The sequence below is a fragment of the Trichoderma virens genome (genome assembly GCF_000170995.1).
Source record: "Trichoderma virens Gv29-8 chromosome Unknown TRIVIscaffold_78, whole genome shotgun sequence".
Classification (NCBI taxonomy): domain Eukaryota; kingdom Fungi; phylum Ascomycota; class Sordariomycetes; order Hypocreales; family Hypocreaceae; genus Trichoderma; species Trichoderma virens.
This window is the reverse complement of record NW_014013671.1, coordinates 20,559-45,903: the sequence shown is the minus strand read 5'-3', so window position 1 is coordinate 45,903 and position 25,345 is coordinate 20,559. Positions and strand designations below refer to the sequence as shown.

Genomic DNA, 25,345 nt, shown 5'->3' with positions numbered 1-25,345 from the left:
AAGGAAATCCGATTGTTTATATTCTTCTGTTACCAGCCTTTTGTGTGCAGCATATTTCCTTCAAATTCTGTTTATTTTTTATTTCACCTCTCGTTTTGATACACACTGGTGAAATACGCCGGCCCTCATTGACAATGAGCGAAAAATTTGTCCATACTCCCCCAAATTCTATTGAGCCCGGCATCGAACGTTTAGACAACAACATCAACGTGGACGAAACTACCAAGTTTATCCTATTCAGCCACGAACTTCCAAGCGGTGATGTCAAGGATTTGTTTCGCAGGCTCCATAGATATGCTAAGTTGCCTCGATATTCTCAGCTTGCCCGCTTTTTGCAAGAGTGCGCTGCGGTCCTGAAGCAAGAAGTCCAGAAGCTGCCACGGCCACTGCGTGACCAAGTTCCGCCTTTTCACGATGTTGTTACGCTTGCGTCCCACTGGGAGAAGCTCAAGGGTAGTTCTCTTTGTGGCACTTGGGAGGGTGCTTTCCTCTGCATCTACGAAATTGCAATGCTTATTGGGTAAGAATTTGTTACCTTATTGTCGTCTATTACCTAGCAATCAAAGATTTGGCACACCATATCTTCAAGAATGAAAATAACTGACCACAACTACGTTCAACATTAGATACCATGAAGCACATAACATTCCATACTCTAATGGAACAGAAGACAATATCGGCAAAACCTGCTTGGCAGGCATCAGCGTTGGCCTCTTCCCAGCCGCGGCAGTAGCCGTATCTGCTTCTCTCATAGACCTTGTCTATTATGGAGTTGAGAGTGTGCGAATGGCTGTTGCCTTTTGCGTTCATGTGGGCCGGATTTCACAGTTCCTTGAGCCAACAGAGCCTACAGAGCTAGCAAAATCACCTGTTAGCTGGGCATCCGTGGTGATTGGCGTGCCAGCTGAAGTAGTTCAGGCGGAATTGGATCACTTTAATGGTCAAGAGGAGTTGAGCGATGTTGGAGCGAAAACAATGCCTCTAACTAAGATCAGCATTAGCCATGTTGACCAAGCTTCAGTTGGCATCACGGGCCCTCCTGCTCGCCTTGAGAAAATCTTCTCCCAGTCTGAGATACTCGGCTCATCGCGCCACTCAGCACTGCCTATCTCAGGTGGTCTCTGCCATGTTTCCAATGTCTATGATCTCAACGATGTCTGTTCCATCCTCAAGGCAGCGGAAGTTTGGCAGAGATGGGGTTCACGTTCCGTCCAGCTGCCTCTACTTTCACCATACACAGGAGCACCATTTCCGGCTTCAGATGCATACCATCTGATAGAAGCTATTTGCACTGAAGCTTTAACTAAGCCGCTGTATTTTGACAAGCTGTCGGATGGTGTGGTGATGCAGCTTTTGCATAAACAGGAGCTAGCTATATCTTCATTCCAAGTCTTTCACTACAGGACATCGCTCATATCGGACACAATCATATCTGATGTCACAGATAAACTCTCTATCGTTAGTGTGCAGCGAGAGGACCTGGTGGATTGGGTGATGCAAGACGAGTGCACATTTGATCAACCACATGGTATCTCAAGTGCGCCACACAACTCGAAGCTGGCCATTGTTGGAATGGCATGTCGCATGCCAGGCGGAGCTGATAGTCCTCAGGAGTTCTGGAAACTCCTAATCAATGGTGTGGATACACATACCATTGTTCCCCCGGATAGATTCGATGTCGAAGCCCACTTTGACCCTACCGACGAGATGGAGAACAGTATCGGGACGAAATTTGGCAATTTCATAGCAAATCCCGGACACTTCGACGCCGGATTCTTCAATATGTCCCCGCGTGAGGTAAGATACAACCACGACATTTGATCTTGAATGATTGTCCATCTAATACTAAGACAATGAGACAGGCTGAACAAACGGACCCGATGCAACGACTAGCACTTGTCACGGCATATGAAGCTCTCGAAATGTCCGGCTTCGTACCGAATCGGACGCCTTCATCTCATGTATCACGGGTAGGAACCTATTACGGTCAAGCTAGTGATGACTATCGTGAGGTAAACGCAAGCCAGAATATTGGCACCTATGGGATTCCTGGTACTGAACGTGGTTTCGGAAATGGCCGAATCAACTACTTCTTCAAATTCCAAGGCCCCAGCTTCAACATCGACACGGCATGCTCGAGTGGCTTGGCTGCAGTTCACGCGGCTTGCTCGGCGCTGTGGGCTGGCGATGTCGATACGGCAATAGCCGGAGGTCTCAATGTTATTGTGAGTCGTGGGATAGGAACCGAGAGATGAATTGTTAGTGCTAACTTTGTAAAAAAAGACCAATCCAGATATTTACTGTATGCTAAACAAGGGGCATTTTTTGTCCAAGACGGGCCAGTGTAAGGTGTGGGATGCTGGAGCCGATGGGTATTGTCGTGGAGACGGCGTCGGCTCTGTAGTCATCAAACGGCTTGAGGATGCCCTTGCAGACAACGACAAAATTCTGGCGACTATAATATCCGGTGCTACAAATCATTCAGCAGAGAGCATTTCTATAACTCAGCCGCATGCAGGCGCTCAGAAAGACAACTACCGCCAGGTGTTAGACAGTGCAGGTGTTAACCCCCTGGATGTTAGCTATGTTGAGCTACACGGCACGGGAACCCAGGTTGGGGATGCTGTTGAGTCTGAATCAGTGCTCGATTTCTTCGCGCCTCTGGGTCAACGCCGACGCTCTGAGCAACGTCTGCATTTAGGCGCAGTTAAATCCAATATTGGACATGGTGAAGCTGCTGCAGGAATTGCCTCATTGATAAAGGTTCTGCTGATGTACCAGCATAGTGCGATTCCGCGTCACGTTGGCATCAAGACGACCATGAATCCAGTCGTGGCTCACCACTTGGCTAATCGAAACGCTGGAATCATGTCTGAAAACAGCCCCTGGCTTCCGAAGTCAAATAATACAAAGCGCTACTCTGTTGTAAACAGCTTTGGTGCTCATGGCGGAAACACGACGCTATTGCTTGAAGATGCACCGTTGGCACGCGCTGAAGGAGACAATCGTGAGGTTTTGTCAGAGGCGGCAACCCACCAAGTAGTTTGCATCTCGGCTAAAAGCAAAGCCTCGCTTCGGGGTAACATCAGCGCTTTGCTCCGCCATCTAGATGCTCACCAGGAGACAGAACTGAAGGACATCTCCTATACGACGTGTGCTAGAAGAATCCACCATCACATCCGTATTGCAGTTTCAGTTCCCAACACTGTCCGGCTCCGCGAGTTTCTCGAAGCTGCTGCTGAAAATGTTGATGCACACGCAAAACATGTCTCCACAGCCAAGAAGAGGGCTGCAGTGTTTGCCTTCTCAGGTCAAGGTTGCTTTTACCAGGGCGCTGCCGAACAATTGTTCCAACATGCACCCCTTTTCCGTGACCAGATTCTCCAGCTGGATCGGATTGTCTGCCAGCTGGGATATCCCTCTGTACTTGCTACTATTGTCGGTGATGCTGCAAATCTTAATGCTGACGGCAATTCAAACAACTCGTCTAGCGTTGGTAGTGAGACAGGGTATGAGACGCCGACGTCAACTGACGACTCTAGTACAGTCGCTCCGCCAGTAACAGTCGAGAGCCCATTAGTCGTTCAACTCGCCTTGGTGGTCTTACAGATCGCCTTGACACAGTATTGGAGACTGCTTGGTATTAAGCCCGACATCGTTATCGGACATAGCCTGGGAGAATATGCTGCATTCGTTGCGGCTGGCGTCCTATCTGTGGCAGATGCCCTATATCTGGTAGGCAAGCGAGCCAAACTCACTCTGGCAGCCTGCGAGCCTGGGAGTCATATCATGCTGTCTGTCCGTGGTGCCTCGACCGATCGTATAGCCGAACTGTGCAGAGAGAGTGAGAACGAATACCATTATGAAGTCTCGTGTATCAATGGGGTCACAGACATCGTCGTTAGTGGCCTACAAGCAGACATGGTTGCTCTGCGTGACTTGTTGCAAGATGCTGGCCTCAAGTGTCTTCTGCTCGATATCCCCTTTGCCTTCCATTCTGCACAGCTACAGCCCATCCTCGATGACTTTGAACGGGAAGCTAAGCGCGTCACTTTCAAAGCCCCTACCATTCCAGTTATCTCTCCACTGCTCGGACAATGCGTCTCCAAGGGTCAAATCATCAATGAGACCTATCTACGGCGTGCCACACGCGAGCCTGTCAACTTTGTCACAGCGCTTGATGCTGCTGCAGCGGAAGGCCTTGTTGATGATAAAACTGTTTGGATAGATATAGGACTTCATCCCGTTTGTACCTCTTTCGTGCGCAACCATTATGGGAAGGGGGCGACGCAAACTTTTGCATCGCTGCGGCAGGGAGATAACCTACTCTCTACCTTGCCAGGAAGTCTAGCAATGCTACACTGTCTGGGTCTGCCTGTTGCGTGGAATGAATACTTTGCCTCAGATGAAAAATCTCTTCGCCTCATTCACCTTGAACCGTATCAATGGAACCAGAAGAACTACTGGATCCAATACGAGGGTACATGGACATTGGATAAAGCACATACCGGGCTCGGAAACACTGAAAAGAACAAAGACTCACAGTGTCCGTCTTTCTTCACCTCGTCTGCGCAGCAAATCATTTCCCAGGAGTTTACTGAGTCTGTAGGACGGATGACGGTCCTGTCCAACTTGGTCCACCCCGACTTGGCTGGAGCAGCTAGTGGGCATAAAATAAATGGACGCAGTGTCGTGACGGGGGTATGATTGGCATTTCTCTCTCTTATTCCCCAAATTGTTGTTGATGTCTCGCTAATCGCAATGTTTTTTAGAGTATTTGGGTAGATTTGACCCTCACCGTTGGCGAATACTTGTACAAACACACGGTACCAAACGCTGACGCGCCGTTCATGGATGTGAGGAATATGAAGGTGACGGAGGCGCAAATACTACATGAGAACACGACTTCCGGGCCGGCGCAATTCATTCAAGTCGAGGGAGCCTTGGATATGCTACAAAGACAAACTCAAATAAACTTGTATACGGCAAACGCTGATGGAACTCGAAAGTCCGACAAGGCTTTCGCCACCGCAACAGTCTTCTATGAGAACGCTCAAGCCTGGCAGGACGAATGGCAGATAGCATCGCATCTCGTTGCTGCGCGGGCTAATTCGATTTGGAAAGCAGCAGCAGGCGAGGATCTATCAGCGAACAGTAATGTGAGCACATTCTCTCAGAGTGCCGCTTACCAACTCTTTGCAAACGTGGTAGACTATGGTGAACGATATCGTGGCATGCAACGTGTAGCACTAGCTGCAGACACTCAGGAGGCTACTGCGGACGTCGTTTTGGATATCGATCGCCATGGCACTTGGCATACGCCTCCTCATTGGATAGACAGCGCATTTCAGCTGGCTGGCTTCGTCATGAATGCCTTTGGGGTTCAAGGCACCGGAGAAACAGCTGGATCATCTCGCGACTTTTTCTACATCACCCCGGGGTGGAGTCATTTCCGGCTGGCAGAGAAGCTCCAGCCTGGCCCTGGTGTCACTTATCGCAACTATGTCCGCATGTTTCCCGTCGAAGGTGAAACCGGTGCCTTTACAGGCGATATATATCTATTGCGTGGTGAAAAGGTCGTGGGTGTGTGTGCAGGCCTCCGGTTCAACAGAGTTCCGCGCGCTTTGATGCCCATCATGTTTCCATCTGGCCAGACAGGGAAGAGTCGTAGTCATGCCCCTGTTGCTGCTCTCACCAGCAGCAGCATTACTTCCAGTGGCTCTGACAAAGTTAAGCCACCAGTGGCTGCAGCGCCGCATCCGCGACGGCAAGATCCAGCTGTCACTGCACAGTTACAGGATCCCATTCCACCGGCAGCACCAGTTACCCAGCAGAAGCAAAAGCAGAAACAGGCAGATGGCGGACAAAACCCTCAAGTGGCAGCCTGTCTCCAGCTCATTGCGGATGAAACCGGGCTGGAATTAGAAGATTTGGCCGGTGAGGCCGCCTTTGCCGAGCTGGGTGTGGATTCTTTGATGTCGCTTGCGCTGTCTGGGAAGTTGCGGGCAGAGTTGGGTATCGAGGTCCAGGCCTCCATTTTCCTCGAGTGTGCTACTGTACAGGAGTTGGTCAACTGGCTGATTAAATAAGTGAGTTGGAATATTTCAGGCATAAGGGTTTAACTAGGCTGGAGCGAGGAAGCATGAATAAGATAGTCGATTGTGATTATGCTCAGGATTGAGGATGGAGGATGGATGCTCCGCTTGCACCAGATTGAGAATGCAAGACCACGATGGTTTTCATATAGAAGATAGAATTTTGACCTTTCAGTTTCGAAATTTACTAATTCAAATTTTTGATACTTTGTTGAATCCAGCATTTAAATCCCGTTAAGAGGCACGCCAATCGATCTATATTGCTTGGCCAATTTTTCAAAACAGCCTTACACTACCATCACTACCCCAATTTTCCGTGTCATCTCCTACCATTAGGTATATGGAATGTTTGTAAGTAATAATCGTAGGAGGAGTTGGATTTCATAGCCAATTCAAATATGGTTAAAACTTCACTGCAAAGTCTGTGGAAGGGATACCACAATGCATATTCCAAAGCATCGTATATAAAAATAACTATCGTGTCTAAAATTTAACTCAGTACAGTTTCAAACGTACATAACTAATCCAACAACCGTGATACATATTGTTTCAAAGTGTACTTGCAACACAATTCCATATCCTACATTTACTTGAAGAGCTTATAGCCACCAGGAGATTTCTTTTGGAACACACCCTTGGGGTCATATTTCTTGCTGACTGCCTGGAGTTTGGTGAGACTAGTTTTACCCCAGGTGCTAAGTACGTTCTGTGAAATATCAGCGTAGTTGAGGTATATAAAGTCGAGGAGGTATCCGCGCGACTTCAAGAATGCCCGCTGCTTCTTTACAATGTCATTAATAACTGATGCAACTAACGAATCGTCAGACTCGTTATCATAGGCAGCCGTCATATCGATGAGCACATCGTCGGTCTTCCCAGCAGCGAGGCCAAACATATTGGTACCATTAGTGACAGGTTGTGGCTGTAAGAGGAACTCGATGAATAGTCCCTTGACATTTGCGAGGGCTGTGATGCGTTTCTCCCAAATTTGGAATAGTTCCGTGTAGATAGCAGCAGGGGGGTTTTGGAAAGTCAAGGTGAGTTGGTATGAGCTGGAATGATACGCGTAATTAAATTAGCCAAATATTTCTTACGAAATGTTAAGAGTTTACACATACCGGCCGGTGGTCGCAGGAAGATTCTCGCCGAATGTTTCCACGACTTTATCTACGGTGGCTAACTCCGATGTGCCACCTAGGTTGGGGATCTTTGTGAAAGCGTCGTAAACAGCTGGGTTTGCAACATCTTCAACATACCACATAGCGTCAGATACACCAAAACCCTGACCTGTGTAATACAAGAATACTCCCATCATAGCGGCACTGTCGTAGTTGACAGGCTTCATAAAGTTACTGAAAGCCTTAGCATGAGCCAACAATACGCTATCGGTGTAGTTGTAGCTGAGGTCGCTATACCACATGTTTCCCAGAGGAAAAGTGGCAAGATCAAAGCGGGTAACGATACCAAAATTGTTAGAGCCGCCTTTAAGGGCGAGCCAGAGGTCAGGATAGGAACTTTCGGTGGCATAAACGACTTTGCCGCTCGCAAGAACAACTTCGTAGCCATAGACATTATCACAGCTGTAACCGTGTCTGCGTGATAAAAACGTGATACCACCTAAGTAGAAGTTAATTCCGGTTGGCTTGAAAATGGTTAGTACAAAACATACCGCCGGTGACGAAACCTCCTGTTCCAATGCCTGGGACACGACCACCCATGACAGTCAAGTTAAAAGGCACGAGCTTGGGGTAGACGTCACTGAAAATGGCACCACCTCCGAGACGGGCGATTTTATGATCCTTGCTCAAATCAAAACCATTGAGTGAACGCATATCAACCGTGATACCGTCGTCAATATTTGCGGCGCCAGTCCAGAGAGTATGACCACCACCTCGAACAGCGAACTTGGTATCTCCGCAGTCAGTCACCAACTTGATAAACTGGGAAACTTCAGAGGTTTTTGTGGGCCTGAAAATACAACTAGGGTTCAAGTTGCGTTCCTGACCACTGTAGTAAGAAGAAATTGATGAATTGTATGTCGTGCTGTCTGGGTAGAAGACACGACCTGGGATCTGAGCATCGAGACGTTTGCATGTCTGGACCACAGAAGCAACAGCCGGTAATGCGACTGCAAGGAGTTGAAGAACAAATCGATACATTGTAGCGGTTTTATAATCTCAAAGTAATCACTTTAACTGTCGTTGGATGCCGAAACATATATCGGCTCAAGGCGAAACAACGAATAAGACGGGAGAAAACAACTGATGGTGGTTCTTATTCAAGAATGGTTAAGGAAATGGATATCAAAGAGTGAATATATGACTTTCTTATTTATGCATTTTATCTAAGATATGGATGCTGCCAAAGATTCTTCTATATATAGGCGTCCGCTCCGATCTATTCAGCAATATTGAGGCTGTCGCGTGTTGAAGGGATGCCTGACCAACAAAAGGATGACTCTACGCCATGATTGAAATAGAAGCGCCTATTCCAACTACAAAGAGTTTCGTAACATGTTTGTGGCAGGGGTTTGGAGTGCTATTGGGGGCAGTCTTGATCCCCCGTGTTGAGGCTCGTGTGAGGATTAGTCGGGATATCGGCAACGAGCTTTCAGATACGGCTTCCGAAGGAGAAACGAAGAAACAAGATGCTGAAGCCTAATGCAAAACCTCAAAAGGCTATGCCTACGGCTATTCCGACGCAAGCTACCTAACCTCATCCTGAATCCAGCGATGCCTTCGTGCCCTAAGTTTTTCGCCCCATCGACTTCGCCCCATAATATGCAGGCTACAAGGATCCTCGGATCCCGACTTTAGCTCAACCAGCAAATAGTAACCTTCTGTTTACGGCAGCGTTGGGCGCTATTTTGGGGAGTAATATGAGGAGGATGCAGGGGAGCTAAATAGGTGTTTTTCAGCTGTTTCTGTGGAATACTGAATAGAATATCGGATGGAAGTAAATCACATGGCATTCCGAGGTAAATGGGGTAATACTCGAGGGTCAATATTCTCCTCCCGTTTGAATCTCTCAGGAACCGTATACAGACATCGATGCAGAGCACAGATTCACTTTTCAGGCAGCTTAAGTCAACCAGTTCGCATCCTGGTTTTATTGGTGATTCAATTATCAAGATCCTCTCGTAAATTACAACTGTGGCACAAAGGTATACATCTTATTGTAATTCTCTGCTCACTGTCAAATCCGCGTTATATTCCCGATGTTCATACTTTTTACAGTAAGTAGCGCATTTAGAATATTCATCTAGTAGTTGATGTGTGATGTCCTTGACCAGCAGTCTCTTTATGACAACCCCGAGAGTCATCTTGTAGGTTGAGTAGCTCCCGTCGAACAGCAGCTAATTGAGTATTGAGGAAAGCATCCATTCTGATGTGCACTGCACTATACATTGGGTGATTTTTAGTTTCGCTGGTAATTGCTGCAGATTGTTCCGTGTTCCAAGAAATGTCTCCGATCAGATCTTCCAGTTCCTGCAGCCTGCTGGAAATAACTTGGCCAATTAGCTTCGCCTCCAAATGGCTTTCCAGGCACTGGTCACCAATGAAGAAAGATCGTCGCGACAGCTCGACTCTCTCGGCCACTAGATTGCCGCTATCCATATTGGTGCTACGGTAGTGGCTATAAGTGTCGATAATGCGCCAGTACCAGGCGATGGCCTCTGCGCACAAAGTCGTCACAAGGAGCTGCAGCTGAGGGCTTGTGTAATAGCAGGGGCATCGGAGTAAGCCACGAATGGCTTGCAAAGCCTCATAGTTATCGGACAAGACAGTGTCCACTGCCCGAGACATTGGTGGCTGAGTGTGCTCGTTGGCCATGCCTAACAGGCATGATTGCGAACTGGAATGCAATGACTTGAGCAGGCCAGTTGCCAGGCTGATGCAAAGACCTTGGGGATTCTGACAACTTTGTGGTTCCGAGGAAGTTGCTCTGAGTTCCAATGACATACTCCTGTTCTCTCCAGTCGGTGGAGGAACAAAATCTGCGGGCGATTGGGGGGTTATGGAGAAGACGTCGTTAAGCCACTTCGGTGACATATATTTGTTTTCGAAATCAAATCCATCAAGATCGGGGGGCCCCAAAAAGTCACCCACCGAGGCGACAAAACTTTCGAAATCCATTAAACGATTCTAGCGATGGGCTCGGGGGCGGCAGAGACGTTACGCGGTCAACTTCACCCGTGGCCTTAATGGTGTCCGACGCAATCTATTTCGCAAAGAGTAGTCCGAGAGGCAGTATTTTTGATGCAGATAGTATCGCGATGTAAGGTGCATGTGAACTTGCAGTGCCAGTATATCGACAATATCATTACGTATATGCATGTGATGAGGTTAATGCTATATACCTATACTTGTTGGATCTCTCTTGCACGACAACGTCTTGAAATTCACGGTGTGCACTCTGTGTGCCCTCGGAATAGCGCGCAAGCCACTCAACTGAGACATTGGCGTTATGCATGTCGTGAATACCTCTTCCAATATCGTTCAGCCGCAAAAGCGAAGCGACTCGCTTCCTGTAGGACAAAAGTACATGGACGATAAATACCTAGGTGGGTAAGGATAAAAGGATGCTATTCGGTATTGTTGGGGGCCGCGGCCGAGTGCATCGGCCAACGCACTTTTGAGCACCATCGCACTTGCGAGAAAGACCGAGAGGATCCATTTGCTAAACTAATGCGACGTAACCAGGAGATATTGGTGCGTGTCGGACATTCCTACCAACACAATTACATCACACTGTGTCCCAGCACTGACGCATTTTCGTGTGTTGGCCAGGCACAAGACTGGTACATGCTATTTGTCGCTTTCTTATAAAGGTAGGTAGATTGAGTCGTGTTGCCAATATCAGGGCATCCAGCTTTCCATAGATTGGTATTTCAAGCCGTATTTTAGTCTCTACTTCACCTTCGCAATTCTTCTTATACGACTACTTTTTTCATTCATCATACCCTCAACACTATATTTAACAAAACCTCAATATTTGACACACCCTTTGACACAATGTCAGCACCGGTCCTCTCTTACACAAAGGAGGTTTATCGTCAAACCTATAAAGATATTGATCCTACCTTGTCTGGCCTCTCAACTGAGGGCAAAGTTGTTTTGATTACTGGTGCCTCCGGTGACATTGGCCGGGCCACAGCCGTGGCTTTTGCGGCCTCGAGACCAAAGGCACTTGTCCTTTTGGGTCGCAGCGAAGAAAAGCTTCAAGAAACCAAGAAGTCTGTCGAAGCTAGCCAGAAAGCTGTAACCCTTAAGCTTTATACTGCCGACCTGTGTATTGATAAAGATACCTTTGAGATATTCGAGGAGGTGAAAAAGACTTTTGGCCGCATCGACGTCTTGGTTCATTGTGCTGGTATCTTACCTACAGTTGTCCCCCTCGCTAAGGCGAATCCCACCACATTTATTGATGGTTACAAAACTACCATCGTCGGCACGCTGGTAACGGCACAAGCTTTCCTCAGGGTAAACGAGACAGCCCAAGAAGCCTATCAAAAGAAGCTGGAGAATTTCCAGGAGCTCGACACGGCCTTAAAAACGGCCAAGGAGAGCGGCGAGGCCGAGACGGCCCAGCTTGAACAGCTTAAAAAGCAATGCCAAGAGGCTAAGCAGGCTCTGAGGCACAAAGACATCACTTTTATCAATGTTACCACTGCGGGCATCGTCTATCCTCCTTTCCATGGAATGGGTGCGTATGTGAGCAGCAAGATGGCCGCTGTCAAGCTCCTGGAGTGTTTTGCAGCGGAAAACAAATGCGTGCGCCTTCACAATGTGCATCCTGGGTTTCTCAGAACAGCAATGTCTGAGAAATTATCGAAGACGATGCAACTACCATTCAAATATGATGACAGTAAGTATTGTAACGATTCATCTCATAGGCACACAGAACTAACATGCCGCCTTTTCCTCGTTTTTCTCAGTCTCTCTCACATCCGATTTCCTTGTCTGGATCGCTTCGCCCGAAGCAGAGTTTCTTGACGGCAGACTTGTATTCGCAGCTTGGGACGTTAAGCAACTCAAAGCACGGCAAAATTTCATCATCGGTGAGAAACCAGGAACTGAGGAACTCTGTTTAGGCTTTAAGGGATTCCCGCGATACGAGAATGGGATCCTGTTGGATGGACTTGAAGAAGAGTCGGAGGCAGAAAAACAAATTGAGACGACCTCATAGGATGAAGTTCTACCGAGTATCTACGTACTATAGAAAGATTGGATAAATAAATTAACAGAATGTATTGTTGCTTATGACGAAATTTATTTACCGTATGGCGTTATTTATGCTTGACCTTTAGGTATGGAATTATAATTCTTCTATGGCATATCGATTGCAGAATCTGCATCTAGGCGGCGTTGAATATATGTACTTGTTGATGGGTTGATGCTAACAGGACTTACATCGCCTAAGAAAACGGGAATAAAATATATACCTGTAGTTGCTACATAAAGCATAAGTACGTGTAGCTGGAGGTAATTTTTTTTTTTGGATGGATGCTAATATTCGACAGCTGCCACATCAAAGTATATACACGTATGTTGGTTACAATAAACACAAGTGCATAAACGATATTGACAAACATAAGTGCATAAAAAATAATGACACAAACATCATAACATAGTTGTTACTCCGAAGTGTTTATGCGTCATCTTCTGTGTCCGAGATCGTCGGGGGTAAAAGGGACGACTTTGCAGCAATCTTGGTTGCCAAAGGTTGCAAGGGCATATTACTCAGAATATCAAACGCTGAAACATCACTCTTCACCTCCTTAAATACCCAGGCACGGACCTCGACAGCAACCAAACTGTCGACACCATAGGAGTTCGCTGGCCGTGTTGGATCAAGCTCTTCAATCTCCACCATCATGGCCTTGGCCAACTTGCGAACAAGAGCCACACAAACGGCATCCGCTGCCTCCGCCAAGGTGCTTGCTGCTCGTAGCACGGCCTGCAAATCAGCACCCGAGTCACCCGAGTCGCCTGCAGCTACTGTGTGCCAAAGATGCGAAGTGGCCCTCACTGAACCAGAAAGGACCTTCGTGTCCATTCTTCTCGAGATGGTGACCACCAGTTGCAAGGCCAACGACGGCTTGGATTGGCATTTTGCCCGACATGACAGCTTGGACGACAGCCAAGACTTCTTGCTCGTGGAGACCAATCATGGCTCCGGTCTTGAGGTACGACAGAATCTCTCCGCGTTCCGCCGTGATGCCTACACCAATACCGAGGTTCATACTAGTTGCTGGTAGACCTTGGGACCTTCTGTAGTGGGCCATCGTATCCTAGTAGGTATTGCCTTTAAGCATATCAGTATGTTATTTCTTCAAAAGCTAAACTAAAAAAGATATTGCTATAAAACTCACCAGCATTGTAATTGCCTCGTCCGCGAGATCCAACGATACCGCTAGTTGACGAAAGGCAGATGAAGAAATCCACGTCTCTCGGCAGAAGATTATGTAAATTCTTAGTGGTGTAAATCTTTGGTCGGATAGCTGCATTGTAGTCCTCTAGGGTCATATTTTTTAATAACACGTCCTATTTGTTTGTCAGTCCCATTTAATTCTGTGTAGCTCACCGTAGATTTTATCGGAGCACATACCTGAAGTTGCATGGCGCAGTTGATGGCACCCTTGATTAGCGGGAAATTGTTGTCCTTCACAGTCTTCAACACGTCTTTGAATTCCGAGAAATTGCTAATATCACATGCAAATGCTAGAATCTTGGCTCCCTTCTTGGTCAGTTCATCCACAAGCTTGCAAGCGTGCGGCGTGGTTGCTCCCGGGCGGCTTGTAAAAACGACATGTCGTGCAGCTTGGTCCACTGTCCGAGCGGCAATCGAACGACCTAAACCACTCAGACCTCCTAGAATCATGTATATCGCATCCTGAGAGAATGGATATGGCTTGCTCTTCTGGAAAACAATATGTATACCTCACCCGTTAGTACTACTTTGATCGACGTCGGACTTGATGTGTTTTTACATACCGGAACAAGGTCTTCAGGGCCGGTACTGAGAACCATCTTGCCAATGCGCTTTCCAGATTGCATGATACAGAAGGCCACTTTGATCTGATGATGCCATCAGCGAGTGTCTTCATGACACCGACCATAATACGCCCAAACAATGGAATGTTTTCGCGGTATACAGAAAGCATGTTAACACCGATAAAAGCAATGTTGTCCATGAACTTGCTCATGTCCATATTGGTATTGCCAACTAAAATCCAAGTTAACGATTTGCATGCAAACCTTCAAAAGCAAGGAAAAGGAAAAGACAGTAAAGTGGAAGGGTGAAGGGTGCGAACTTACCAATGTCTTTCTTGCTAAGCTCGATAAAGCGGCCAGACGGCGCAACGCAGAGCCACGTTTGTCTCAAAACCTCGCCAGCTAACGAGTTCAAAGCAACATCTCCCCCCTTTTGATTTGTCATTCGCTTGATTCCGGCAGCAAAGCTGTGTTCTCTGCTGTTGAAAATGTGGTCGGGCAGAATACCGTGCGTGTCAATCAAGAACTGTTTCTTGGTTTCTAAAGACATAGTAACGAAAATCTCAGCGCTAATCTGTTGGGAAAGGATAATCGCGGCCTGTCCCGGACCACCAGAAGCAGCGTGAATCAGTATAGTCTCATCGCGTTCCAAGCGTGCCTCATGGAACAACGAGTAGTGCACGGTGGAGTATACAAAAGCAATTGAGGCAGCACCCTCAAACGATAAAGTATCCGGAACTTTCTCAAACATGCCTTCAGAGTTGCGCAGGAAAGTCCGGAAGCATCTCAAACGGAACATGATAACACGATCACCTGGCTTATACTTGCGTAAAATTTACCGAACTCCTTCAATCATCTCGATATATGCACGCAAACGCTTAAGCCAAAGCGGAGCGCTTTGCACCCAACCATTGAGATATCAAAGTTACGGTGTTCAAGTTTGATTCTTGTGCTCTCATATACAGCTACTCTATGCCTTATCGTTTGAACTGCAATCTTTATTCCAAGATCCAGAGTTTTATGTCTTGCGGTGAAAATGAAAATAGGACAGAGCCATACCTATAACAAATTTTGAAGAAAATTGTATTTATATTTGCGAGAATGAGTACTTTTACAAAGATTTCTCCTTAACGACCCACGAAGTAATCTACAACCAGACACTATGAAAGCACCTGCACTTATCAAATGCAGTAACCTAAAGTTGATATAGGTACTTGTGGGGTGTCATGTTCTAGTTCTTGCCCTCTGGTGTGGTCAGCGTGCATCTTCCGGGCCATTGTGGAGTTCATGATTTCAAGCTGTCTAACCGAGAACGAAGTAGAACAGGTGAAGTTAGCTAAGTTGGATTATGTGAATTTCTTTGACAGGCCTTATTAGTGGACGGAGACTGGGGTTTGGTTGACAAGGGGAACAACCAACGCACATATGAATGTAACATTGTCCAAGCCATACTTACCAACCACCACCAGCTGTCTCAGAGCCTGCACACTTCGTTAATGACCTCGGAGTGTATACTTTTGCGTTGTATTTTGCACTTCCTAGATCGGTTATCCGTCTCATGGCCCAATTAACTGCGGCCTTCCGCTCATCATCGTTGCCTCAGGCTGATTTGCCTCTTCCGCATTTGCCCGCTACTCCTTATAAATGCGTGCTGCACTGTCTTCGCTCACCATTAGAATTTTTACTCATGCCACAACTTTCTAAAGACAGCTTGTGATAAATGTCTTTGGACGCTCAAAATCAGGCCGTGGTGCCCATCGAGGCTGCCCTTGGAGAGACGAAGCCAAAACATAGTTGGCGATTCTGGGCTGTCTTCCCCGGCTTGTGCTTTGCCATTTTGCTTGCCGGCCTCGACACGTCCATCGTCGCAACGTCATTGCCAACCATCTCCGCCGACCTCAATTCAGGTGCCCTGTATATCTGGATTATCAATGGCTACTTCTTGTCGACAGCTGCGGTTCAGCCGCTCTTCGGTCAGGCTTCGGACATCTTCGGACGCCGCATCCCGATGCTCGTCTCTATCGCCCTCTTTACGCTCGGCAGCGGGCTCTGTGGCGGAGCTAAAGATACTCCAATGTTGATTGCGGCCAGGCTTGTACAGGGCATTGGCGGAGGTGGTTTGTTCGTCATGGTTGACATCATCGTGGCGGATCTTGTTACTCTACGAGACAGGCAAAAATACATGTCAGTTATCATGGCCACGTTCGCGCTGGGCACCTTCATTGGGCCCATCATTGGCGGCGTTATTGTCACGGACATTTCATGGCGCTGGGTGTTTTACATTAACCTGCCAATTGGTGGAACGGCCCTGGTGCTTGTCTTTCTGTTCCTCCGCGTTCACTATAAGCGTGAAGGCACACTACTGACCCGGCTGCGGCGCGTCGACTTGCCCGGAAATGTGCTTTTGATGAGCGCCGTCGTGTCAGTACTGATTGCCCTGACCTGGGGCGGTACTCTTTATGCCTGGGACTCATACCATATTCTGGTTCCGCTCTTGATTGGAGTTGCAGGGCTCGTCCTTTTCTATCTCCACCAGAAATACCTGGCGGTCGAGGCCACAATGCCTATCCGAGTCTATAGTAACAGTGTTTCACTGCTTGCTTACATACTTACATTCCTTCATGGCATCGAGATGAGTTGGCTAAGCCTCTTCCTTCCAGTCTATTTCCAGGTTCTTCTTGAGGCCAGTCCCCTCATGTCCGGCGTAAACTTGTTGGCGATTGTGATTCCCTTGATGCCTGCTGGTATTATTGGTGGGTTGACGATTGCGAAGACTGGTCGTTATAAGCCTACAATGGTGGCTGGCTACGCTCTTCTATCGATTGGTGTCGGCTGTCTCACGATCCTGGATTCGTCTTCCTCTACTGCGAAATGGGTCATCTTCCAGATAATTGCTGGTGTTGGTGGTGGATTGGCCTTGACAGCAACGTTACCGGCTGTACAGGCGCCGCTGGATGAGTCTGATGTAGCTGTTGCCACGGCCTCCTGGGCTTTTGTGCGCAGCTTTGGCTCTATCTGGGGTGCGGCCATCCCTTCAGCAGTGTTCAACTCTCGCGTCGACAATCTTCTCGATACAATCAGCGATCCGGCAACGCGAGAAATCATGAGGCGAGGTGGCGCCTACCAGCATGCGACGGCTGATTTCATGTCTTCCTTCAATGGCACATTGAAGCAAGAACTTCTTCACGTATACACGGCGGGTATCAAAGAGTCCTGGCAGGTTCTGATTGCGTTTGCCGTTGTCGCCGTCCCTATTGCCTGTTTCATCCGTGAAGTGCCGCTCCGACAAGAACTAGTCACAGAGTTTGGGCTTGATGAATCTGAACAGAAAAAAGGTTCCAGCAATGACGAAACAGAGCTGGTTACAGGACTGACTACGGGCGAATAAGAGTACGTTACAGGTAAAATATTTTGCGCATCTCCACTCATATATAATCCTTCTTCAGTCTGTATGATTTGAAGCGCTTTGAATATTCCGCCATGCAAACATGTCATTGCATATAGGATAGAGATTGATCTTGTGAAATATGTGTCTATCATTTGAGAGAGTCACAGCTATGTTTCTCGTATTGGCAATCACTCACTAGGGAAGTAGTGCGCTCTAACTACAAGGAATAAATGCCAAGGCAGAAGCCAGACGAACATACATGTATCTACAAGAAAAAGTAATGTAAGATAGCCCCATAATAGAAGGTATAGTCAACGAATTTCACAGTCAAAGTATCTAAAACGTTCATAGTTTCCTGTTTTATGTGTTTAGTATTAAAGATTATGTGCATAAAGTTGTTCTCTTTGGATATGCCTTGTCAAATGGCCTCACAAAGTTCAGTTTCTCTGCTATGGGCAATTTATAAAATGAGAAGCACATTAAAACAGAGTTTGGGTTAGGAAAAGAGAATGGTATGTTTAGTTAACATATCTTAATGAGCTCCAAGAAAAAGAGAGCCTTGCGTCCCGTAACCATGAGAATAAATATCTATCCCTGAGTTCCAGATAATAAACGATTCATAACTGTATCAACAGTCTATCATGATAAAACAACTCACTTCACTGATGCATAACTTCAAAGCGCAACTTGTTATACACGTTTTTCCCTGGTGTAGCCACTGCGCTCTCTACCATCGCACACGGACAAATATAATGTCTAAACAACTTCGTTCATAGGCGCATTGCGTATTTGAGCGTGACTAATTAAAAGACGAGACGTTTTGCCGCTTGATGGGTGACTGACTGCAACCTGAACCGAAGCAACGCCGCAATGGGAGCAACCAACCAGGTTGTCTGCGCCCAACCAGTTCCACCCTTTGGTTCCTGAGCATATCTATCTGTGAATTGCAAGATGAGCTTGGCAATCTTTGCCAACTGCTCCATCCCGCCATGACTGCTGTGTGAAGATGATGATCTTGGCCAACCGGGGATGTCCTTCTCTGTAGCAGGGGTCGTGGTTGTGCTATTTGGTAGCTCTGGAATTGATGTACCTTGAGCTACGTGGCAGTGATGAACCGTATCCATTAGAGAAATGCACCCGCATGCCACAAGAAGTGCTACGCCTGGTTGCTCTGAACATGGACAGACGAGAATAGTCAAGAGACGCTGGCACGCATCTGTCGTCGCTGAGCTGACGTTTGCAAGACCGGACTGCCTTCTGGCAAGATCTAGTTGCTCCAGTATGTATATGGCAACTCTAGTACAATCCTCTCTCGTGTCATGGATGGGAACAGAAACTTGGCGGGATAATGGTTCAGGCGGTTGTTGCTGGTGGCGTTGTTCATTATTCCGGTCATGTCTTTGGGATTGCACACCGAGAAATGCTGCAGTGCCGAGGCTCAGATCGCTGCTTTGATCGGAATCTCCCGCAGGCTGCATTGTGCTTTCAACGGTAACATCTAAAGATTGCTGTTGGCTCTTCTCCCGTACACGATGTGGCCGACCAGCACGTCGTGCTGGACTGTAGGAACATGGCTGATTTAGAGCTGCGCAGCGAGTGCATGTTGGTTTCTGCTTGTTGCATCGCAATTTCGATGCTGAACAAAGATCGCAGGAATCTTTGAGCTTGCGAATTGGCGTACAATTGGTGAAAGAGGAAGCCATGCTTGATAATGCTATACGTAAGCTTCAAGCAGAAGTCAAATGAAGTGTAAAATTGCACTTTTGACCTGCATCCTCTAACTGAATTTCCGCAGATGATTGGCACAGCACTTCAATGTAACAGTAATATACTATAGTGCATACTTGAACCTTTGGAATCCTCTGTATACTTACCTTCAGGCTCTAGACTCACCGTGTGAATAGGTATTGATGGGATCTTCACAGGAACCGACTGAGCGCCTCCGCAAGCCCGCGTTGCATCGATCGGGGGTTCCGAAGGAATGGCTGAAACTAAAGCCAGTTCCAATTGCAGTCGTCTTTGAAATGAGGCAGAGCGTTTGGCTGATGATCTTTTTGGATGCGGCCAGGATCCGACTCCTTCTGCGGCCTTGGCCCATTTTGGTGTGAGCCGAGATTTTGTGCCTCTCTATTCAATATTGAGGCAAGCGAGGCACTGCCAAATAGGTAGCTTGTGGCTGCTCGGAATCAGCCCCGCGCCAGCCAACGTTGACACTTTCGAATAGACCATGGAGACAGGGTGGCTGGATCTTGGTCAGTATCCAATCAGAAGAACCGGAGTGTCCCCCCTAATATTCAGCTGGGATGGTTACACAGAATTGACTATGATTATCGTATGAGTAAGACGGCAAAAATGGCTCCGATCTACTGTTCGCTCCGAAAAAAGAAGCATTATGCATTAGTAGCTGCATTTTCATTACCTCAAACGAAGCAGTTATAGCAGGCAAATATTCTCTTCATATATTTGGCCCTTTGTGAAGCCAAGGTCACGATCCATTCCTCTTGAAATCTGCAGCTACTTGTGTATTGCTCCTCGGGCTGGACCTACGACCTGTCATCTAAACAACCCTTGAACACAGGTGGCCCTATCATTGATAGCCACGGTTGTTTATATACTTATCAATATACAGGGGAATGACAAGCATGCCAAGATACTGGTCCGATCAAATGCCCTTCCGATTGGAAAATCATCGCCTAGTCTTTCACTAAATCGGAGCCAATCAGCGCGCCAAGGTTCAGGGAGGTTCCCTGCTGTAATTTCTAGAGTAGCAGATGGCATTTATACAGGATATTTCATGTGAGCTAAGGAAGGAGTTGCTCATATCCTTGCTCTCTCGCTTAGTTTAGAAGCTATGTAGTGCGGAGAGCAGATTTGGCATGTAAGGTAGAACAACGTCTCGTTCATCTTCCAATATTATCTGTAGTTTGCCTCGCATAGAGAGCCCGGCTAGGCAGTCGCTAGCATGTGAAGGCTCATACAATTTGGTGCACGATGCACCGTTATCAAACTATATTTCTTCCCAAGATGTAACGCTGTTTCCACTACGGTGGCGCCTATTGTAAACAAAAGCAGAAAGGTTATTGCAGTCTATCATGTGCAAGTCAATATTCCGTTAGTCTAGACCACTAAATGTGTGAGAGTGATCTTCAGCGCTGCTGCTAGCTCTGCCAGAAATAGGGAAATGTTTGAGGTTGAAAGAACAAGTCGCGTGTTCTGTAACGCTTCAGCGGAATTCTTCAATGATGCAAATTACTCGAAAGCAGCATTCAATTGAGCCAGAACTTGGAGTTCAACCAATATGACTAGATGGAGTTTGCGAAAGAAGCAGTAGAAGTTGCCGCACTGTGTATGATCCGTAAGTTCAGAGACTCCCTGTAACATCACAGCCAACACCGGCTGGCTGCAGACACGAGGCTACACTCGGAGCATCCGTGTAGCCACTACGAGTCACATATCATAAGTTTACGAATTCGTATAACAGTAACTGCGGATTCGTATGAGATATGCTTCTAACCAATAAACTTCCACAGAAAATGCTTGAAATGGTAGGATTGGTCGGAATTCCATCCGATGGCATTAAAATGTGATACCGGCTTGCTCCATAGATATGCTGGGGGGAAACAAGCAGCTAATTGAATTTGGCTGTTAATTAGCGGTAATACGAACTGATACCCAAAGGTCCTGCTCAAAAATCCCTCACTCTCATATGAATGGTAGAAGTCTTAGTAGGAGAGAATAGAGATGAAGTCCCCCCTTTATCAAGTTACATTAACCTAATTGTGGGAAATAATTTTATTTGAAGCCATTCAGAAGTGTATCGAGTGTTTTATTTCCATTGTAAAGGAGAGTAACAAAAGGAATTATGAATATGTTAACCACAAGCACAATGTCCCAAGTATTTATTAACAGACATTATCTTTTGAGCTGAATGCAAAACCGCCAGCTAGATCAATAACTATACAAGACGATCTAGTTACTTGCTCACTACACGCTTATGTGACTTTGTCAAACTATCTTTGTAATAACCTCTTGAGTACATTGAAGCTAATTGGGGCTTTTGATACTACTCCAAGCTGCCGAAAAAAAGCCACGAAGCTGACACAACTCCGATCAGCAGACACTATTTTGGGTAGATAACCTTTAACATTCCAATATCGAGCACTATATGTCTTGAACTTCGTACATGTATTTTCCTACTTGGAGAGCTGTGGGAAGATTCAATGATGACAAGATTTCAATGGCTGTGCCTAGCAATTTTAGGTCGGTACCTAGAATTGTTAGCTATTAAATCTTGTCTTGAAAACACTTTCGTGTCCATACCTGGCGTTCCCATTAGTGCCACTGCAAAGGGCAATTGCTCTGCTGATTGCTGACTCTCGAATGATATGGAATTTCGGCAACTGTGTATCATTAGAAGGAATTATGGCACTTTGCGGGCTGCAATCTCACTTGGAACAGCAAGAACCGGTGATTTCATAACGGGACCAAGAGATAAAGCGTTAATTCTGTCTTGAGGTGGCCGTTGGAAACTTGAACTTAGTCAGCTTATATGCGCCTCTAAAAGAATAGTTTAACCCAGTAGTTGATAAATGAGATTCTACTGACCCGAGGACATCATCTCTGTATCTTGGTACTGCACTCTCAAGCGGCATCACTGTGATGGCATTTGTATGATCCCCAGTCCACACATGTTGATGGAACCACCGGCGGTAAATATCAATTTTCTGAAATCCGGCATCCCTTTCTTCTAAAGTAATGTTCTTTCCAACAGACCTAAATTATGTCGGATAAATAAAGTAAGCATTCGCCTTGCGAGGATAAATTGTACCAGAGTCGCTCATTTTGAATAGTCGTATAAGGTGCGCGTTTAAACAAATCCCAGTAACGGGAACGAAAGTCTTCACTGTTATGGTAGACATCGTATGCAAGACTAGCCGTAGCCTAGTAGGACATTAAAATTTTAAATAGCCAACATATGTGAGAGAATAAATACCTGATTTATGAATGCCGGTAGCAAAGATGTTTCATCAGTTGGCGGCACATTCTTCCAACGCTCCTCAAAGGAAATTTCTTCGAACTTTACATTGAGCTTGGTGGCCATCTCTTGGGCAAATGACTGCGCTAGGCCTTTTTGCTCGGAGCCAATGATATTCCAAAAGTCAGTCGGCCATATAATAGAAGAAAATAACTAGATATGGGTCAGCTTAGAGATTACAGCGGTTTGTAGGCAAGGAAATATACCTCGGGTGCGTTCTCAAATTTGTCAAAATCTAACCATTCTTTGGCGAACTTCCTACACATCTGCAGATCTCTTACAAGAATTCCTGGAATATCCCAAGATCTTAGATAGTTTGTCAGAGCTATACAAGTGATCAAAGAGGTTGCTAGGTAAAAGCAATCACTTACTGGACATATGGCACGATGCCGTCCGTAGAGACACTACCGATGCTAGGACGCAGGCCAAAACATCCACACCAGTGAGCAGGCCGAGTAATGCTCCCCCAAGCTGTTAATATCCATCAGATAACATCCATATTGGTCAATCAACATATTTGATACCTACTATCAGTACCAATGGCAACATCAAGCCAATCATAGGCCGCGATGGCCGAAGCACTGCCCGAGCTACTACCTCCAGGAGATTGGTAGCCATCTGCCCTAGGATTCCATGGTGCTTGATAGTCAGTGTACTCGATTGGCTCCTCCCAATTACCAAAAGAGGTTAATTTTGTCTTTCCAGCTATAATCGCGCCTTTATCGACTAGCTTTTGGATGCACTGGGCAGTCTTTTCCTGCGGAGGGTAAGCATCGTAGAAAGCTCGGTTGCCAACGGATGTCTTGACACCCTTCAAATGAATATTATCTTTGATGAGGATACGCAGCCCAGAGAGAGGAAGACTCTGAGCACTGCTCTTGATGCGAGATGGGAGGGCAAAGCTAAGGGCATGACTGCCTTGTCCCCTGATCGAAAGAGCTTCAAATGCGTCCGATGGGCTAAAAATACATCAGCTTGTAATCATGCCATATTTGAAATATCAGCCATTACTCTTGCTGTGGTTTCAAAGTAACCATGCAGGTCCCATTTGAATTATCCACCAACTTCCACACCTCTCTAAGTTCCTGATCCACCATCACATGGGGACCAGGTAGATAATTTGGAGACGAGCTGAAGATACATTGTTTCATGCCATGTTCTTTAAGAAACTTAATGGTCTCCTTGGTAATCGAATGTTTGTCAATTCTATGGCGTTTACGCGATTCGAGGAATATGACGTTGGCGAGAAATGCTTCGTTGAACACATCATCCTTCTTGTATTCATCTAGACGCCTTCGCATCCACTCGTCCGATATTATTGTCGACCCATCTGATGGGACAAGAAATACTGTAGCCAAGTTGAAGCCGACCATTTTCGGGAGCATCAGATCCTCCAGGCGAACAAACCATTAGTATGATGGAATACTGCAGATTATATACAGACGATGTCTTACCTTCTTGCAGCATTGTGCAATATAGCGGAACCCAAACACCAAAAAGGAGTAACTGTCAATATCTGAAGTCAAATCTTGTTGTATAGAATTTGACACTGATCTGGGCATAACATGAGCACAGGAAGCGGCATCGCTAGTTGGAGGTCCGTCGCGCCGCCATTGCCAAGGGAGGCAGCTCCGCATCATGTGAATCTGGTAATCTGGAGTATTGAAAACAGGAAGATGCTGCGTTTGATAGAACTAGTTAGAAAGGATGATGGCTTTCATAATGCAGCGCTTTGGAGAGGCCCTTGCGCAATGCTAAGCTACAATACACCTAGTACGCAAGTACTGTGCCCATGCCACGACGGTCTTTGTTGGGGCCAACAACAACTTATCCGTCACCAAGGAAACGCCGATCATTAACAAACAAGTTATCGGAGCCTTTGTATCAGAATTCTAGGACGAAAGAGTCGTTTGCTTTCTCTACTTATCTGAGTTGGTTAACAAGGTGGGACCATCAAATGATGGAGAGGAATGGACAATGATTTTACAGTGGGTAAGCCGGGCTTTCTTTTAAAAAATGCGTTGACAAGACTTAAGTGAATACTTTTTTTGACGGGCCTTTCAGGGAATTAAAAATCGGAGAATGTTAGATAGATTTAGTGTGTCTGTGCTGTAGGTTGGGAGTCCCAAACGTAATTGATTAAAGTGTATGTGGCTCATATTTCTGATCACTGCAACTATCATTAGCAAAACATTTCGGCCGCAATGTTAAATTGTTCAAATAATAATGTATATTTAAAACAGAAAAGTATTAAAGACATGTAAAAAATATCGAACTGATGCCTACACGAGGTATAGCTGGAAAATGGAAGTTTTTGCCCTTTGGTTGAGATGGCGGGATTGCAAAACCGATTATTAACTATTTGACGCCGTGAAATACCATCTTTTTACAAGTTAAGGTGAATGAAGTTCTATGAAATGCAATGCGTTCTGATAGCTCTATGACCTTATTGTGAATTATACCATTCAACCTGAACATTTGCACACGGTAGATTTGTTCGTCGACTGGTTCTCCAGCTTTTCAAGGCAGTCTCGGAAAATTCACGGTGGCGCAATTCGTTTTCGTGCAAATCTCTACCATCCTGAGTAGAAAGACCAATCGTTGGTATAGTAATGCATAAGAATCACAATATGAGCACATACCGATACTCAGCAGAATCGATGCTTAAGGATGCACCAGCGCTGAGGAATCTCACGCTCAGCTTGGATTAAAATGGACATTGGCCAAGTATTCGAATGCCCGATGAATGTAATAATTGTGTCTTATCTACCTATATACATGAAAAGAGTCTTGCGAACTGGTGTCGCTGTGCGCATCAGATGAATCTTCG

At 46.3% G+C, this 25,345-nt stretch overlaps 8 protein-coding genes across 8 annotated transcripts; 3 read left to right on the top strand and 5 right to left on the bottom strand.

The window, feature by feature from the left end:
• Window positions 1–134: 134 nt before the first annotated feature.
• TRIVIDRAFT_49800 (putative polyketide synthase) lies at window positions 135–6,089 on the top strand (the record flags this gene model as incomplete). The annotated part of the gene is made up of 5 exons (XM_014099377.1): window positions 135–520; window positions 627–1,797; window positions 1,863–2,225; window positions 2,284–4,701; window positions 4,773–6,089. 5 exons carry the CDS (start codon window positions 135–137, stop codon window positions 6,087–6,089), a joined length of 5,655 nt encoding a protein of 1,884 aa, XP_013954852.1.
• A 592-nt stretch (window positions 6,090–6,681) lies between these two features.
• Window positions 6,682–8,254, bottom strand: TRIVIDRAFT_69355 (uncharacterized protein; the record flags this gene model as incomplete). The annotated part of the gene is made up of 3 exons (XM_014099376.1): window positions 6,682–7,147; window positions 7,214–7,712; window positions 7,765–8,254. 3 exons carry the CDS (start codon window positions 8,252–8,254, stop codon window positions 6,682–6,684), a joined length of 1,455 nt encoding a protein of 484 aa, XP_013954851.1.
• A 1,098-nt stretch (window positions 8,255–9,352) lies between these two features.
• On the bottom strand, window positions 9,353–10,231 carry TRIVIDRAFT_223624 (uncharacterized protein; the record flags this gene model as incomplete). The annotated part of the gene is made up of 1 exon (XM_014099375.1): window positions 9,353–10,231. One exon carries the CDS (start codon window positions 10,229–10,231, stop codon window positions 9,353–9,355), a length of 879 nt encoding a protein of 292 aa, XP_013954850.1.
• A 743-nt stretch (window positions 10,232–10,974) lies between these two features.
• On the top strand, window positions 10,975–12,385 carry TRIVIDRAFT_216312 (uncharacterized protein; the record flags this gene model as incomplete). The annotated part of the gene is made up of 2 exons (XM_014099374.1): window positions 10,975–11,963; window positions 12,034–12,385. 2 exons carry the CDS (start codon window positions 11,111–11,113, stop codon window positions 12,282–12,284), a joined length of 1,104 nt encoding a protein of 367 aa, XP_013954849.1.
• A 361-nt stretch (window positions 12,386–12,746) lies between these two features.
• Window positions 12,747–14,891, bottom strand: TRIVIDRAFT_223622 (uncharacterized protein; the record flags this gene model as incomplete). Its single annotated transcript, XM_014099373.1, has 7 exons — window positions 12,747–13,087; window positions 13,143–13,358; window positions 13,471–13,642; window positions 13,707–14,018; window positions 14,093–14,176; window positions 14,254–14,324; window positions 14,417–14,891. The coding sequence occupies 7 exons, from the start codon at window positions 14,889–14,891 to the stop codon at window positions 12,747–12,749; spliced, it is 1,671 nt and encodes a 556-aa protein (XP_013954848.1).
• A 921-nt stretch (window positions 14,892–15,812) lies between these two features.
• Window positions 15,813–17,538, top strand: TRIVIDRAFT_213302 (uncharacterized protein; the record flags this gene model as incomplete). Its single annotated transcript, XM_014099372.1, has 1 exon — window positions 15,813–17,538. One exon carries the CDS (start codon window positions 15,813–15,815, stop codon window positions 17,478–17,480), a length of 1,668 nt encoding a protein of 555 aa, XP_013954847.1.
• A 745-nt stretch (window positions 17,539–18,283) lies between these two features.
• On the bottom strand, window positions 18,284–19,183 carry TRIVIDRAFT_49693 (uncharacterized protein; the record flags this gene model as incomplete). The annotated part of the gene is made up of 1 exon (XM_014099371.1): window positions 18,284–19,183. One exon carries the CDS (start codon window positions 19,181–19,183, stop codon window positions 18,284–18,286), a length of 900 nt encoding a protein of 299 aa, XP_013954846.1.
• Window positions 19,184–21,900: 2,717 nt separating this feature from the next.
• Window positions 21,901–23,888, bottom strand: TRIVIDRAFT_223620 (uncharacterized protein; the record flags this gene model as incomplete). Its single annotated transcript, XM_014099370.1, has 8 exons — window positions 21,901–22,009; window positions 22,086–22,253; window positions 22,309–22,421; window positions 22,474–22,668; window positions 22,722–22,821; window positions 22,887–22,986; window positions 23,044–23,474; window positions 23,527–23,888. 8 exons carry the CDS (start codon window positions 23,886–23,888, stop codon window positions 21,901–21,903), a joined length of 1,578 nt encoding a protein of 525 aa, XP_013954845.1.
• Between the last annotated feature and the right edge of the window lie 1,457 nt (window positions 23,889–25,345).